General features: G+C 40.8%; 1 protein-coding gene across 2 annotated transcripts in view; it reads right to left on the bottom strand.

The window, feature by feature from the left end:
• The window catches only part of MYRIP (myosin VIIA and Rab interacting protein), a 435,525-nt gene that overhangs the window by 50,620 nt on the left and 366,476 nt on the right, over positions 1-18,429 (bottom strand). For both annotated transcript variants that reach the window (XM_069088306.1, XM_069088307.1), the window contains exons 10-11: positions 11,180-11,832; positions 3,849-4,088 (exon numbers count right to left, since the gene is read on the bottom strand). In XM_069088306.1, coding sequence (XP_068944407.1) covers positions 3,849-4,088; positions 11,180-11,832 — 893 coding nt within the window. The remainder of the gene's footprint in view (positions 1-3,848; positions 4,089-11,179; positions 11,833-18,429) is intronic.

The following is an 18,429-nucleotide window of genomic DNA, read 5'->3' as shown; positions in this document are numbered from 1 at the left end:
CAGAGGCTAGAACAATTTAGGTTCAGATACCACCTCTGAGACAAACTGGCCACGGTCAAGTCACTTAACCTCTCACTGACCCCTGGGAAACTCTCTAAGTCTATAATAGAAAAGGTGCCAACCCGCATTGGTAGAGAATTGACTCCCCTGGGCCTTCCTTATACTAATGAAATCACAGGTCCAGTCTCTATCCCTACCGCTATCTTTAAACAAAGCATGCATTTGTTGGACATTTTTCCTATAAAATATTAAAAATCTTTCTTAAACAATCAGTGAAAAAAAATCTCCTCAAATCTCATTCCCAAATTTTATTTTCACTCTTCTTTTATGTCTGGCTCATCTTTCCACATTGATTTCAAAGGGGGGAGCGGGGGCACATTTTAAATGCTATTCAAATAATTGTCTATGCCAGTGGTGTTGAACTCAAATAGAAACTGGGACACTAAGCCATCACATAAAGATCCCTGCTGGTTGCCTATTGATTTAGAAAACCCATATTAACATTATGTTGAATTTCATTTTTATTTATTTTGTTCAATATTTTCTGATTATATTTTAATGTACTTTGCCCCCACTCATGAGTGCTGCTGTCTAATGTGGGTTGGGCCTCATGTTGGAGACCTCTTGTCTACCTACCACTGAAATTTGCTTTTTTATACATTCCTTTCAGCTGAAAATTAAATTCCCCCTGAGGTGATTTTGACTATACATTGGGATAATTATGTGTTCATATGACTTTTCCATGTTATCTGACCAAAGCATTTGAGTAGAACCCCTGGGCAGCTGGCTACCTGGGCCATCTGACCTGAACAGGTTTAGGTCAGCATTCACAGGGCACCTGTTTTCAGATATCATCACTTTTAGGTCCCACTTTTATTCTCAGCAATAAGCAACCAATTCACTGGCATATTCCAGTTTCTCTCTTCTCTTGTCCTTGGTTCCTAGGCCCATGTTATTAACATATGATAAAAAAAGCAGAAGGTGTCACACAGTTCACCTTCAGGAAATCTAGTCTCAAAACCACTGGGAAAACAAACAAACATCTTTTCATCATGAGTACACTCTCAGTGATGCCATATGGCTGTGGATGGTGGAACGCTGCAGGGCAGGAGTGATGTGAATGGTAGGGGTAAATATATAAATAGAATCATAGATCTAGAGCTACAAAGGCCCTATGATGCTATCTAGGCAAATCTTCATTTTATAGGTGAGGTAACTGCAGCCCATGGAGCTTAAGGTGTCTGAGGCAGGATTTGAACCCATAGTCTGATTTTAGAGCCAGTGTTTTTTTCCATTATGTTGTTATTTAGTTGTTTCAGTCATATCTGACTCTTTGTGACCCCATTTGGGGCTTTCTTGGCAGAGATACTGCAGTGGTTTTGCCATTTCCTTCTCCAGCTCATTTTACAGATGAGGAAACTGAGACAAACAGGGTCAGGTGACTTGCCCAGGGTCACACAGCTAGTAAGTGTTTGAGGCCAGATTTGAAGATAGAATATAGTGAAATAGAATATTGAATATAGATGAGTCCTCCTGAGTCCAGGCTCAGTGCTTTATCCACTCTGCCACCTAGCTGCCCCAGGTAAGCTTTCTACTATACTATGTTTAACACCTTATATGTAGAATAACAATGTAGTATAATATTAACATGGAATAACATTGTTACTTGTAAGCAATTAGATGTATAAATATGTACAGGAGTGGTGACAAAGGATGTCTTCACCTTTTATATATGATTTGCTTAGTCAAGGCTTTTCTTACATTCATTCATCCATTTATTCATTCCTAGGTATGAATGGAAAAGAAGTGGGTTGGTTTTATAGTGTGACTGAATGATACACTACGTATGCTCCATTAGTATGTATGTAAGGTAGAGACACCTAGAAGAAGACCTCCAGTGAACCTGCCTTTGAAAGATGGACGTATTGGACTCAATGGACAAGGGTTGGACAAGATAAAAGGAACTGATATGTGGCTATTAGCACCAGTGGAGGGAACGTCCATGGGGAAGAGAACACAGATCTGGTGAAGTGTTGAAGGGGCTAATACTTGGTAAGAAAAGTACTTTATAAGCTTTGAAGGAAAGGCTGATTAAACATTACTTTCCTTCTCCCATTCTACAGTACAACCAAACAGGCCTCTGTGCTGTTCCCCCATTGTTCCAACATTTCATCTCCCATCTCCATGCTTTTGCATAGCAGTAAGATTTAAATCCAAGACCTTTGGCCTGAAATCTAGAATTCTTTCCACTGCTTCCTCTTTTTTCTTGGTTTCCAAGAAATATTGATACTCTTGGGGTGAAACGATTGCCCTTTACTCTGCCTGCTTCCAGATTTACAAAAGGGTGCATTCACCTGGCCAATGAGGGTCACTCCACACAAGTTTCAACACTGACCAGTGGTCAAAGAAAATGTAAAATGTGCTTTGAGGTTCAGAACGACAATGAGTTTATGGGGAATCTCTAAGGCTTCCCTTGTATCCTCAGCGCATTTATTGTTCAGCACAGGATCCAGGCCATTTCTAAATGGTTACTACCATGCAAGGACCATTTGGAAAAGAAGAAAAACCAAGTTCTTTTTGATGCTAGCACACAAAATAGGCTTTGTTTCTTTTCAAAACAGTCCTTCTGTGGGAGTAACCTTTTTTCCTAGCATTAAATTGAGCTTAGTTCTAATCTTTTCTGTGATGTCCCATAAAATAGATCAGATAACAGTTAAGACTGGGTCGCACGCAGGAGATGGGAGCATGGAAGAATCACTGATTAGTGAGACTCCCTCTGCATAACTACCCAACCTTGGATAAGGAATAAGTGTGAAGTTCCAAAATTCATGTTCATCATTAATCTTTGCTACACTGGCCCCATTATAGACTACCTTTCTCCTCTGCTCCACTCCCTAACTGCCTCAGTTTAACTTGTCTAAAACTTGAATGTTTGGTGTTATCTTTCTTTCTCTCTGTATATGCACACACACATACACACACACACATGCACACTTTTCTACTTCAAAGAGATTGTATTTTATGGGTGGAGACTATATATAGTAAGGGTAGCCCTATTCTCATACCACTAGGATATACTATTCCCTTTCAGTAAAACCATGACTCTTGTCACCAACTGCCAACAAGGTGGCTTCTGTAAGAAAAAAATGGTCCTTAGGTTAATCAACCTAGATTAATTCAACCAAGAAATCTAATGTGAAATAAGACATAGAGCTTCAATGTTGAGAATAACCAAGTATAACTTTTGTTATTGCTTTTAAGTTGTGTTCAACTCTTCATGACCCCAGTTGAGGTTTTCTTGGCAAAGACACTGGAGTGGTTTGCCATTTCCATTTCTAGCTCATTTAACAGATGAAGAAACTGAGGCAAACAGGGTTAAGTGACTTGCCCAGGGTCATACAGCTAGTTAAGTGTCTGAGGTCAGATTTGAACACAGGAAGATGAGTCTTTCTAAATCCAGGCCCAGCACTCTATTATTTTCCTCCTAAACACTGTGTTTGTTATTACATAGATCCAATCAACAGGGAAGCAAGGCAAGCATTTTTTAAAAAAATCTTCAAACTTTTAACGGGTTGGAGGACTACATAAAACCAATAATCTCCAACTAAAATCCAGACTGAAAGCAGTGGGAAGAAATAAAAGAAAAGAAAATCTCATTAAGAACAGATGGGTAAACCCAACTCTATCTCCCCAGATGTGTCTAAGCAGAGGCGTCAGATGATGAACATGAGGCCAGATGTGGCTGTTGGTTTGAGCAGACCCTCACCGTAGACGATAAACCAGTTTATACCATGCATATAATCTGTGCCAAGTGCAAGCTGCCAGCCCAGGGTTGCTACAGAACTCACCTTCTTCAGCTCCTCCTGAATGCACTGGCCATTATCTTCTGAGGACAGACTTTCTTTCTGATGGTCAGATTCTGTCCTGGGCTCTGACTCCTGTTCCTCTCCTGAAGACGTTTCCTTTTCACTCATTTTAGCAGCTAATTCAAACAACCTGGATTTCAGTTTCTCTTCTGTGGCGTTCGTCCTGCTTTTATGATGGTGATCTTCACTGCTGATATCAGTCTCTGACAAATCATCAAAAACCTAAAATGCAAACCAAATGTGGAACCAAAGAAACACCTGTCTCAGGCAGGATGTTGACAGCAATTCCTAACATGCCTCTCATTCATGGAGCAGATAGTCTGGGAAAGGAACAGATTTTCACCCTTGAGTGCTATTTTCTATATTTTAGGTTTTCTTCCTTGGTACAGAGAAGCATTTACTTTTGGGGTTTTTTAAAGTGTATCCTTATATCTCTTTAATTCCACAAACATTTTTTAAACACATACTATGTGAGGGTGGCTAGGTGGCACAGTGAATAAAGCGCAGGCCCTGGAGTGAGGAGGACCTGAGTTCAAATCTCTCCTCAGACACTTGACACTCGCTAGCTCTGTGACCTTGGGCAAGTCACTTAACCCCAATTGCCTTACCTTCCCCCTTCCAAAAAATAAATAAAATAAGATAAACACATACTATGTGCCCCAGAGGCTTCTAGGTGGCTTAGTGGATAGAGTACTGAGCCAGGAGTCAAGAATACTTGAGTTCAAATCTAGCCGCAGACACACAGTAACTGTATGGCCCTGGGCCAATCCATTAACCTCTGTCTGCCTCGGTTTCCTCAATTGGAAAACAGGGATAATAGTAGCATCTATGTCCCAGGGTTTTTATGAGGATCAAATGAGATATTATTTGTAAAGCCCTTAGCACAGGGCCTATAGATGTTTGTTCCCTTCTTTTCCTATGCATCAGGCACCATCTTAAGGGCTAGAGTTATCAAGACAAAAATGAAACATTTCCCAGTTACACCTATGCAAATTGTTTCCACCATTAGAATGTAAGTTCCTTGAAGGAGACAATTGTTTCACTTTTGTCTTTGTAACTGTAGTGCCTCGTAGTGCCTGGTACATAGTAAATGGCTGTGGCTGTTGTTCAGTCATGTCTGACTCTTTGTGACCCCATTTGGGGTTTGCTTGACAAAGAGGCTGCAATGGTTTGCCATTTACTTCTCCAGCTCATTTTTACAGATGAGGAAACTGAGGCAAACAGGGTCAAGTGACTTGATTAGGGTCACACAGATAGTAAGTGTCTGAGGCCAGATTTGAACTCAAGTCTTCCTGGCTTCACGCCCAGATTTCTATCCACTGAGCCACCTAGCTGCCACACACAATAAATTATATGTTGATTAATAAGTTTCATCTCAAGCTGTTCAAATGCTACTGGACATTAATCCCAAACTCTTTGAAAGGTTCAAAAGAAACTGGGCAAATACTCAGCAGTCTCCGAGACTTGGCTTCTCCCGGGAACATTCAGCAGCATCACCTCTCCTCTTCCTGATCCTCCCCGTCTACCCCCTCTAATGCCCAGCTGATTTCCTAGAGGCTTGGCATGATTTCTCCTAGACTTTGGCATATAGATTCTGACAGGCCAATAATTTCCAAGGCTTAGGGAGTCCATTCAATGGAGGGAGGTCTGTATTTTAGCTTGACTGCTCATCATTTCACATATGTCTCTTTGTCCCTTTGCATTTTGTGACCACTTTGGAAGCAGACATTAACTTTGATGAAATTTGTGGCAGGGCTAAAGGAAGGGAAAACAGTTCGGTTTTTAATTGGTGTTTCAGTTAACCACGTGGTGATTAAGTAGTAATTGATAAGACTTTCAGACAGGCACTTCTCTCAAAATTTTAAACAAATTACAATGAAATTGGGTCCTTAAGCAAAGGTTTCAGAGATACACGACTATAGAAGGACTGATACGGTTCATAGAACAGCTCATGATGAGTATATAAATTTAAGGATCTATTGATAATGCAAACTAGTACTTTGAAACTTTGCAGAATCACACAAGTGTAAGCTACTACCCCGATGAGGGTGATAACACAACGACATCATTACATTGGTCAATATCAAATACAATCTTAAGCATAGGAGGAAAACTAAGTGGAATTTGGCCTAATAAACTTTCTGATCTAAAATAACCAACATTAATATCTCGAAAGGTAGCTTGGTGGCCCAGTGGATAGAGTGCAGGGCCTACTATAGTCAAGAAGGGTCGCCTTCCTGAGTTGAAATCCGGTCTCAGATACTAGCTGTGTGACCCTGGGCAAGTCACTCTACCCTATTTGCTTCAGTTTCCCCATCTATAAAATGAACTGGAGAAAGAAATGGCAAGCCACTACAGTATTTGTACCAACAAAACAAAACAAAAAGAAATCCAAATGGGGTCATGAAGTTGGACATGACTCAAACAACTGACTAACAATAGCAACAAATATCTCAAAAGAAAAATGGCTTTAAATTTCATTTGATGTTTGGCTTGTGAATATTTGTTATGAGAAATTTGGTTTTATTTTATTTTTCAGTGGGGTAGTGGGGCGAGAGGGAAAGAACGTAATTTTTTCTGCAATGTTTAAAAGATAGGGGAGGAGGGGGGCTACAGATATCACTGTATTATTAGTTTTATTTAAGTGTTTTACCGGTTTTTTTTTTTTTAACAAGAGGTCTATTGTAAAGTGGGAGTGATCTATAAATGTATAAACATCAACAAAACTTAAAAAAATAAAAAAAATTTCACAAAATCCACAAAAATCCTATTGTTTTCATTCTAACATCTTACAAGGCTTCACATTTTTTGTGTGCCAATTCTTGAAAATTTAATGTATTTTAATTAATTTTTAATTAAAGGTTGAGTCTTCCTATCTCATCTAGGTTAGAAATACAGTGGCTGACTACTTATAGGCTCACTCCTACTATTCAGGCTAGGGTCAGCTTGACCTGCTCTGATTCTAGTTCTAGTTCTCTGGTTCTAGTGAACCTGGGTTAGTTCACCTCTTTTAGACAACCTGGAGACCCCCTGTAATGGAAATGCAAACTTAAAGATCTTCCCTGCCCTTGGCTAAAGTGCACCTGGAGCCTGGGGTGGGAGGCTTGTTTTTTCAGTTGATACTTCTTGATTGGCCAGTGAGTCAATAAGGTTGTTACATTCTCTGAGCCAGGAGAAGGCTATATAAGCCCTGATGTGTAGCTTTGTTTTGGGACTCACTTTGAGAAGTGTTCTGTGATTTGATCTGAATTCTGGGAAACCGTTGTTGAGAGTCCCCCGGCTTTGAAAAACCCAGATGTGGAAACCCAGATGTTGACTGGGTATGGATGTAATGGTTGGACAGTTTGGAAAGCTGTCTACTTGATCTGTTAATGTCTTGATAATTCTGTCTGTATATTTTGAAGTTTGGGGTGCTGACCTTTTTCCCCTGAACAAGGTAAACGATATATGTCTGACTGATTAAAGTAAGCTTGTTAACCCATTTTGAGTTGCTTTCCTTTAACAAAGCAGATCCAAGAACTTGTGTGAGCAGGCACCTTGGGGACACTGGGGTGCTTGCTGTTACACCCCCCAATCCCATGGGTTCACCATCCTCATGCTGGACAGTGCAGACACACAATTGGCTTAGTTCACCACAGCTCAGAACTCCTGAGCTTATGAGATTACCAGCCTCAGTCTCCTTGGCAGTTGGGATTACATGTGCTACCACACCTGAGCACATGTGCCAATCTCTAAAGGAATTCTAGACTTATATTCATAGATATAGATTTAATTTAAACATCAATTAAATTTTATTCACAACATGTGTTGGTGTATATATTTATTCCCAAACAATTGCAGGTAGCTAACCCTCAAAACTGCAGAATTGTTAAAATGAAAATATTTTAAAAGAATAATTAATATATATACCTGATATGGGCAGACCATTTAATCCATATTAATACGTCACGGGAACTTGGAGAAGGTTCCCTGCACGTTGCGTGGCCCCCATAATGTAAATTAATGGTAAGATGTAGGAGGGAGCTGCTGGAGGGGAAATCTGCATTATTGAAGGGGCACCTTTATGCAGATAGTTATATCATCTATAGCGATTATAATATTTTCTGTCTCTCTCCCTCCTTATCAACACACGTGTGTGTGTGTGTGTGTGTGTGTGTGTGTGTGTGTGAGTGGTGAATCTTTTATTGGAAACCTGAGACTTGCTACAGAACACAAGCTTCTTTTCACTTGATAGAAACTAGTGAAATATTCACGATATACAGAATTGACAATGCAGGATTTGACTCTAAAATCTCTGGGAAATGAAACACTATCACCATCTAGTGGCAAAAATTGAATAATGTTCGAAAAAATGTTTGAACCTAGAGAAAAGATTTATACTAATGGATGTTTCCATAAAGTCCTAGGAATGGCCCAATCATATTAAAGTAATTCATCTTTTTCTTACAGATTCTCCTTTAGACTCATTATCCAAACTGAGTCAATATTTCCAAATTAGGGGAAATCAAGCTCTGAAAAAATTCCTGAAGCCCTCTCTTATGCTTCCTCCCCACATACTTCCTCTTGTACTGTAAAATTTCAACAACCAGGCAACAAGAATTTATTAAGCACCTACTGTGATGTACCAAGCATTGTGATAAGTGGTAGGGATTCAAGTACGTGTGAAAAAGCCCAACAGCTCTGTCAAGGAGCTCAATCTAATTGGGGACATGCTATGTAAATAGCTTTGAGTGAACATTCGAGTATGGGATAAATTAGAGAGAAAAACAGAGGGAAGGCACCAACATTAAGGGGGAGCATGAAAGTCCTTTTATAGAAGCTTGGATTTTAGCTGGGACCTGAAAGAAACCAGAGAATTCAGGAAGAGGAGAGAAAGAGAGAGTATTCCAGTTATGGGGGACAGCCAATGGAAATCCACAACTGGGAGACACTGTCTTATTCCAGGAACAGTGAGGAGGACAATGTCACTAAATTGTAGAATACATGGTTTTGAATAAGATTTAAGAAGACTGGAAAGGTAGGAAGGACCAGGTTATGAAGAGTTTTGAAGGCCAAACAAAATATTTTATATTTGATCCTGGCAGTGATGAGAACCACTGGAGTTTATTAAATATGGTACTATGGTCATACTTGATTGACTTTCACAGCTGAGAAGAGAAGGAGTGACTTGAGGCAGGCAGACCCACCAGCAGGCTATTGTAATAGTCAAAGCATGAAGTGATGAGGGCCTGTGCCCAGGTGGTGGCAGTGCCAGAGGAAGGAATATGGTGTGTATGAGAGATATTAGGAAGGCAAAACCATCAGGTCTTGACAGCAGATTGGATATGGTTGTGGGTCTGAGTTACTGAGAGATTGGTAGTATCTTTTATGGCAATAGAAAAGTTTAGAGGAGAAAGCAGCTAGTTGGCTTAGTGGATAGACCATTAGGCCTGGAGTCAGGAAGACCTGAGTTCAAATTTGACCTCAGACACTTACTAGCTGTGTGACCCCAGGCAAGTTACTTACTGTATGTTCTCTTTAATCCCCTGGAGAAGGAAATAGCAAATCACTCCAATATCTTTGCCCAGAAAACCCCATAGACCCACAAAGAGTTGGATACAACTGAACAACAAAGTTTAGATGAAGGGAGTATTTGAGGGGAAAGATGATTTCAGTTTTGTACTTGTCCAGTTTAAAATGTCTACAGAATATCTAGTTTGAGATATCTAATAGGCATCAGCATAGAGATGATCCATGAGAGCTGATGACATTACCAAGGGAAATAGCATAGAGGGAGAAGAGGGTTCAGGACAGAGCACTGAGGGACACCCAGGGTTAGTAGGTGTGACCTGGATGAAGAGACAGCAAAGGAGGCTGAGGAGTGGTCAGGTAGTTAGGAGGAAAACCTGGATAGATTAATATCACAGAAACCTAGAAAAGAGAGTGTCAAGGAAAAGAAGGTGACCAACAATATCAAAGGCTGAAGAGAGGTCCAGGACATTGAGAAAAGGCCCACCATTAAATTTGGCTACTCAGAGAGCATTGGTGACTTTGGAGAGAGCAGTTTCCATGGAATGATGAGGTTGAAAGTCAAATTATAGAGAATTAAGAAGATGATGAGAGGAAAAGTAGAGGCATTGAATGTAGATGGCTCTCTCAAAGAGTTTAGCCATAAAAGAGAAGAGAGATATGGATGATAGCTAGTGGGGATGGAAGGATCAAGTGAGGGTTTTTGAGGATGGGGGAGACATGAATATGTTTGTAGGCAGTAGGAAATGAGCCAGTAGACAAGAAGTGACTGAAGATAACTGAGAGAGTGGGGATGCCAAAGGGGTCAATCTGCTGAATTGTGAAGGAAATGTTGGGTAGTGTAATATAAGGAATGTTGAATCTGTAGAGAACATGGTTTCCAATCCTGTTTCTAACACTTACAATCCATATGGACTTCCAATCTCTTCCCTCTTTAATCCATCCTCTAGACCTCACACTAATCTTTCTAAAGCACAGATCTGACCATATTACCTCATCTGGCTTCCTTCAGACACAAACTCCTGAGCCTGGCATTTTAAGCTCTTGACCTATTGCTGTTGAACTATTTCAGTCGTGATTGACTTTTTGTGACCCAATTTTGGGGTTTTCTTGGCAAAGATACTGGAGTGGTTTGTAATTTCCTTCCCCAGCTCATTTTGCAAATGAAGAAACTGAAGCAAACAGGGTTAAGTGACTTGCCCAGGGTCACACAGTTAGTAAGTGTCTGAAGCAATATTTGAACTCATGAAGATGATTCCAAGCCCAGAGCTCTATCCAACTCTGTCACTTAGCTCTTGATTACCTGACCCTAACCTACCGCTTTGGGCTTATTACACACTATTTGCCTTCATGCCTATTGCATTCCTGCCAAACTGGACAACTAACTACCCTTTGAAGTAAGAATTCAAATTCTCATCTCCATGAGCTGACTGGCCCCATGCCTGCAATGTACTTCCTCCTCCTTCATCCTCTTAGAGTCCCTACCTCATGTTGTGAGCTTCCCTTTCCTTCGTGGAGCCTTTTCTGTTCCCTTGGATTAGTCAGTTCTCTCTCCACCTTGCTCAAAGGATTATGTCTACACTTCTCTGCAGACATGCTTCATCTGCCCCTCCCCCCTCCAGCTCTCTGAAGATTTTATCAGAGCAAAGAGAGGATAAGTAAGTTGCCCAGGGTTTCCCAGCCAGTATGTCCAAGGCAGAGCTTGATCCTACATCTTCCTATTTTGGGGGCTAGCCTTGTCTCTGTTCTACCAAGCTTGTTCTCTTCAGATTTTTAAAAATGTAAGTGAAATATAGGGCTATTACCTGATTAGAGTACGAATCTTTCTCCAGGCTTTGGGTGGGGGGCTTTTCTTCATCCAGCTTGTCTGAGGTCAGCTTGCCTCTCCTCCACCTCCTGGACCGCTTGTCTGATGTGTGGTGAGTGTCCTCAGCATCACTGCTGTCTGAGTCCTGTGTGTCAGCAGCCTGGGGGTTGAAATTCACATCCAGCCCTCCTTGGGTGTGTGCTTTTTCTAAAGAATGGTTGCTAGAGGACTTTCTCTGTAGCCAGGGTCGCTTGGCTGGTCCTTGAGCTTCCCGGGAAGAGCTCACTGAAGAGGTCTCTGAGTCAGAGCACATGGTCTCAGGGTTAGTGTAGAGGCCAGAGGAAGGGGATATTCCTCGGGGACACTGGTCATGCCCATAAGCCCACTCAGTATGCTGCTGGGAGTCAGTGGAGTAGGAATTTTCGGACAGGCTCTGGGGTCTCTGATGAAGCTTATTCAGGGTCACATTCCAGTCAAAATCATCCTCACTATCCGAGCCCATCTCATCATAGGCAGATACCACACTGGACTCCTTCTCCAGAGCCTGGAATGCCTGGCTCTTTGGTTTGGCCAGAAGGCGGGGGTGAGGAAGAGGCTTATTCTTCTGGGCCACCCAGTTCCCATCCGCACTTTGCAAAACAGGGTCTGGATCTAGAAAGCAAAAAGAAACACCAGTGAGGCAGCCTTGGCTCAACTATTCTTGGCAATGACATAGTAAATAACTGACACCTTCTAGGTGTTTGCAGTGGGGAAGGGCAGACTGGCGTTGACTGACCTTCATTTGGCTCAAACCAATGGTAGGATGGACCCTGTGATGGAGGGGAAGCATTATAAATAGAGCCTCCTTGGTTTTAAATGGACTCCTCTACCAGAACTTTGAATGTAGGCTGTAAGATAAAGAAGCTCCTGATGGAGGAATTGGGGGAGAGCTTTGTATCCTGGTAGGATCTAGGACATGTGAACTGACTTGCTCAGTGGTAGGAAGCAGGATTTTGAGGCTTGGTTATTCTGCAGTCTCTCTTGATCTTGCTTGATCCCTCTTGCCTTCTGGTCAGCCATGAGAGAAGATGTCTCTTGGTTCTGCTGCCTTTCTCTTCCTTTTCTTAGGTTGAACAAGACAATAGAAGGCTCTTTCTGTTCAGCATTCCTTTTCTTTTCGAGGATGGATCAGTAGAACTCTGGCTACTCAAATTTTCTGTAGACAGAGGTGGTAGAAGGCTATTCTTCTGACACAGAGAGGAGCTACCAACAAGATTTTTTCCTTTCATGTGTTTTCTTTTCCTCTCCCTCTGCTAGGAACTGGAAAGTCTACGTGACTTCAAGTTGAGGCAAGACCTCCAGAAATCTATTGCAAATCCATGATCACCACTTTTCCAAGAAAATTGTGCACCTTTTATTTTTTAGAATAGAATTTTTAGAATTTATTTTTTAAAATTGAAAATTCTATTTTGACTATGTAGGAATCATTTTGGATAGATTTATGTTTGTACTAAGCTAGAAATGTCTCCCTATGATCCATGAGCTTGATAATCTAAGACTGTAGGTTTGTTATTGAGTTAAGAATTTCCTTTGTCATCTGTATACTTCATGGTCCTCATCAAATACATTTTTCCCTTGAGCAAACTGTTTCTTTCTTTTCTTAGGTTTGGCTTCTAGCAAGCTCATGGCCTTGCAAATAGCAAAGTACTGACCCTCAACAGATTTGGAGTGAAAGTAGGGTGTGAAAAAAGTAGCTTTTCCTTGTTTTGAAATGATGAAGGATGTCTGTGCACCAGCTCCACCATGACCATTCCATAGGAGCACAAAAAGCTGTCTCAACATTGTGGGGAGGGAGGATAAAAGCCAGCGGGAAGTGGGGTGAGTGAAATAATTGAGTAGTTCCCTACCTAGAATAGGGGTGGAGAACCTGTGGCCTTGAGACCTGATAGAACAATAGGATTTGGGGGCGAGGTGGGACCCTAATAAATCCCCTTTCTTTTTACCTTGATCCCATTACAATTTTCTCTCTCTTAAAGGTTGAAACTTGAATGAGATAACAAGTACAAGAAATTCCTTTAAGTCCTGGCTAACCTAGGTGTTCTAAGGGCTGTAAGGACAATATTGACTTGTAGAGTAAGGTGTGGGTGGGAATAACTCAGCTTTAGGGTTCTGACATCAAATCTCAGTCAGGTCTCTCTGGGTAACCCTACTCACAGATGAAACAATTTAGGCATTATCTGACTCACCCAACGTCAGTGAGATTACAAATTCCTCTGTTCTTCATGTGTTTGTGGCATACCACCTACATACATATGGAAATGAATTGAACAGCTGCAGGGACTTGGGTAGCTAATGGCTTTGGTTTCCAGTCAAGGAAGTGAGCCCACTCAACCTGGTTCTGATTTGATGCTATTGTCTGGCTAATCTTGAAAATGCATTGGTATTACACGGTCACCATTTCCTTGAGTTCTGCCACAACTAATGTCCTAAGAAAGTGCTTTTTTATAATAAGGGAGAATTATAGTACAAGTTATCCAGAAATGCCCCAAATACATAAATAACCTTCTGTGTTTATATCTGTATATGGTGTTATTCATCCTTTGTTCTTGAAGAGGCCCAATGATATGAGGGCAGGGGGAGTGACGTCTTGACTTGTGATGTCTTGACTTGTACGTGAATTGGATCTAAGTGAGGCACAGCTGTACAAAGCTGTCAGTCTCACTCTCTCTTCCAGAGACACAGAAGTTCAGCAGCAAGACAAAAGTCAAAGTGACTGGTGAGGCCCAGGATGCAGTGGGTGACCCCAACCTTTGTAAATTAAGGTCTTTCCTGGATCTCAGTTTGTCCAAGGCAACAATGACTAAGGGGGGAGGGTAGATGAGAACTGAGATAAGTGATCACCCAATTTAGCATCACAAAACTATCTATCAATTTGGGAGGGGAAAACCCTTAGATTTTCTGGGCAGAACAGAAAACAATTGCTATTTATACTCATTATAAGCTATCAAAACCTAAAAGTATATGTATACACATGTACATATGTTATACACTCATAAAAGCAAGGTGTATATACACATATATGTGTGCATAAATGTGCGTGTGTGTTCATGTGTATACATATGACTGGGCCTGTGATTTAATCAGTATAGAGGTAACAACATCTCTTCTTGGCATCTTCCTGTCTAGCAGCCTTGCCTGGATTCATTAAAGAGTGAAGTGGCTTGATCAGAATCATGTGTCCAGTGTGTGTGTGTGTGTGTGTGTGTGTGTGTGTGTGTGTGTGTATGTATAAATTTATTTACGAACCAGGCTTGTGATTTCATTGGTATAAGGAACTCCCAGGGAGGAAATTCTTCTTAAACTCTATTAAATGTCTTCTCTTCCCCTTAGAGTTTTTGATAGTTGCCTGGGAATGGAAGGGGGTTGAATTACTTGCCCACAGAAATATTATAGATCAGAATGGAGGCCTACTTGAATTCAGGACTGTCTCTCTCTCTAGCTACTATGTTTCCTCTGTTTCATTCCTGCCATGTTTCCTCTCATCCATATATTTCCTGTGACTCGTGCTAATATGATTGAATACATAAACATCAAATATGATCATAATATAATAATAATTTAATTTGGGGTGGGGCAGCTAGGTGGTGTAGTGGATAGAGCATAGAATTAGGAGTCAGGAAAACCTGAGGTCTGAATCCTGCCTCAGACACAAACTAGCTGAGTGACCCTGGACAAGTTAATTAAACCTCTCTATGTATGCCTCAGTTTCCTTACCTATAAAATGGGAATAAAGTGCTTTGCAAACCTGGAACTACTCTATAAATGCTAGCTATTGTCATTATTTTTGTTATTACTGTGTTTTACAAAGTTCTGTATGTACATAATCTCATGTAATCCCCACAATAATTGTGTGTGTGTGGGTTTAACAATCATTATCTCTTCATTCAGAGGTTCCTCAAGTGGGTGATACTGCCCCTTGGGGGCTCTGGAAAGATGGGGGGGCAGTGGCCTTGGGTACAAGTGGGAGCTGTTAAATAAGGAAAGAAGAAAAGATAAAAAAGTTTTGAAAAATCATCCATACATGTTTCATCTGTTGTGTAACAGTTAAAGTTATAGTGATTACATTATTTTCCAAATAAACACAAAATTCAAGTTATTTTTGATCAATGGTCAAGTCTGCCAATAGATCTTAACAAGCAAGTGTTGGCATGTCAGTGTGTCTCCCACTGTCGGGAAGCCCACCATGTTTCAGCAGGAATATGTGCATGTAATGACTTGTTTGCAATATGATATGACAGTAACATGACACAATTGCATTATCAAAATTTCAGTGCAGGAAAACCCTCACAAATTTACAGTAAATTTTTTAATTTAAAGGTGTATCAATTTTTAAAATTACTTTTTTTGGGGAAATGAAGAAAATAAAAAAAAACCCAACTCCCCAAAAACTCATAAATAGGTTAAAGAAAGATTTCCAGGGGAGGGGGTGCTGAGTAATTTTTTTTTTTTTAAAGTGAGGAGTAGGCCAAATAAGTTTGGAAATCTTACAGATGAAGAAATTGTGAGTCCAAGTAGTAAAATGACTTTCAGTGCTGGGACTCAGACCTTTTAACTTCCAAATCTACATTTCAGTCTGCCAAGTTTTTTTTTCTTTTTGGAGGGGGGAAGGCAGGGCAATCGGGGTTAAGTGACTTGCCCAAGGTCACAGGGCTAGCAAGTATTAAATGTCTGAGGTCAGATTTGAACTCAGGTCCTTCTGACTCCAGGGCTCATGCACTATTCACTGCGCCACCTAGCCATCCCCAAGTTGCTTTTCTTAACTGGGCTAGGGCAGGGTGGATCTGTAAAAGGAGGGAGATGGAATAGATTACCTTTTAGGGCCTTCAAACTCTAAACCTATAATCCAGTAAATGGGATTAGAGTTGAGCTTCAGGTCAAAGCACATTTGGTGAGCAAACATTCTGATGGTGTCATGGAAGCACCATGGTGGGACTTGGCAGGAGAGACCAGGCTTTGAATCCTAGCTCGGACACCTTCTAGCAGTTTGAACATGTCACCTCACCTCTCTTAGCCTTAATTTTCTCATCAATAAAAATAATAATGTGCTCTTATCCAGAACCAGATTAAAATCTAATTGAAAAATATTAAATAAAATAAATAAAATGACAATACTACCTAGACAATGTTGATTTGTGAATTTCTAAGTTAATATGCCGCCTTCAGGGATCCTTCTCTGTTTAAGTCTGACAGCCCTGCTCTAATCAGCCTTAGGACACTCTAGGAATGAAAGCTGGTATTACAATAACTCCAAATGACAAAGCTAACTTTGCCCGTCCTCTGGCATGTTCTTCTATTGGCATGGGACACCATGTCACTGGAAGGTAAGTGCATGGATGAGAACCTCAAATCCCACTTTTCAAAACTGTAGAACTTGTGAGCCACAGAGGTTAAACATCTTGCCTTTGATGGAGGGATTTAAGTAAAGTCTGCCATCTGAATTCTCTTCAAATGCACTGCAATGTGACCCATATACTGGCTAGAAGAAGGCAAGGAAGGAAACTCTGGGCAAAGGTGTTTTAGTGCCCATTTGCTCACCTCTCTGGCCAAACTGAGGTGGTGACACCCTTTGGGGGGAGGGGGTTCTTGGAGCTGCTAAATTCTCTTAGAGCTGCCAAGATGTGAGCTTGGGATTGTTACGTTTCCTTGACCCTGGGTGCTCAGTGGCTTGCAGGTGTTATGGATGAATGGGCCTTTTTGACCGACTGCTCTCCAGGAGCATAAACAACAATGGAAAAAATAGGACAACATTCATTAATAAACTGAGAAGACTCATCCTCATCCCTTGCGGCCGCTTTACTTCTTCCATTTCAGCTTCAGCGCTGTCTAATGGAGAAATGGCCCCCAGAGATAATTTGCTCTGTGGTTAAACAAATTAGACAGCCTTTGTGTGGGGGGTCTTGGGTTAAAATGCTTACCAGCATCACCACCAGAATGCCCGGCAGCCAGATGCTCTTCAGGAAACGTTGCTGGCCTCTTGTGTCTTTTATGCCCACCAAGAAGTCAAGTTTTTGTACATACACATTTAAATGACTTACACAGGTCTGCCTTGCTTTGTTATTAACACCACCATTAACATAGCAATAATATCACTGAAATGATTTTATAATATTAATTTTATATTTATTAGATGTGATACAATTATTTGTTATAATTAATATTATTTTAAAAAGTTAATCTGAATGGTAATAACTTCTCTTTATGTCACATTTTAAGGCTGACAAAAGGTTCCCCACTCAATAACCCTATGAGGTAGGTTGATGAAGAGAGGCAGTGCGGTTCAGTGGAAAGTACAGATTACAAAGAGAGTCCAGTGATGTTGGGTCTGGAAAATTCAGATTTGAATTCTGTCTCTGACACTTATGAGCTGTGTGACCATGGACAAATCACCTAACTTTTCTGAACCTCTGTTTTTTCCTTTGTAGAATGAGAATAACTAACAGCTGCAGTCTCTCTCCTGCTGGGGGTGTTTGAGGATCAAAGGAGAGAAGGGATGTAAAACCCATATAAGTGTCATCTGTAATTATTATTAGACAGCTAGGTGGCGCCATAGTGCACAGAGTGTTGGACCTGAAGTCAGGAAGACTCATCTTCAAGAGTTCAAATCTGGCCTTAGGCACTTACTAGCTGTGCAACCCTGGGCAAGTCATTGAACCCTGTTTGCCTCAGTTTCCTCATCTGTAAAATGAGCTGGAGAAGGAAATGGCAAACCACTCCAGGATCTCTGCCAAGAAAACTCGAATGTGGTCATGAAGAGTAGGGCATATAATTATTAGCAACAACATAATTATTAGAACCACCCCTACTTCATATATATGTATATATATATAATATTTAGAGATATAGCTATGGAATAGATAAGGAAACTAAGTCTGAGAGAGAAAATGAATTTAATAGGACTTAAGGATGGGTAGGACTTTGGAGATCCTCATTTTTATAGGAAAAAAACTGGGTCACAGAGAGAGGAAGTACACTGCCTAAGTTCCCACAGATAGTAAGTGTCCAAGCTGGAATTTGTTCCTGAGTCTTCCGATTCCAGAAGGAATCAAGTCATGCTTCCTACTATAACACATTGCCTCTAATGCTTATATGCAATGGGGGCCTTCTAGTGTGCATCAAATGAAGTTTTACAAATGGGATGTATTTTCAGGGGTATTAGGCAAGTCCCCAGTTTAAAGGAATCCCATGGTGAATCTTGATGGAAGGGACAAT

This window comes from Petaurus breviceps, unplaced genomic scaffold (assembly GCF_028583685.1).
Source record: "Petaurus breviceps papuanus isolate PSGF00001 unplaced genomic scaffold, PetGlider_PUasm1.0 185, whole genome shotgun sequence".
Classification (NCBI taxonomy): Eukaryota; Metazoa; Chordata; class Mammalia; order Diprotodontia; family Petauridae; genus Petaurus; species Petaurus breviceps.
Note: the sequence above shows the minus strand (reverse complement) of the source record. Positions and strands in the feature narration are given on the sequence as shown.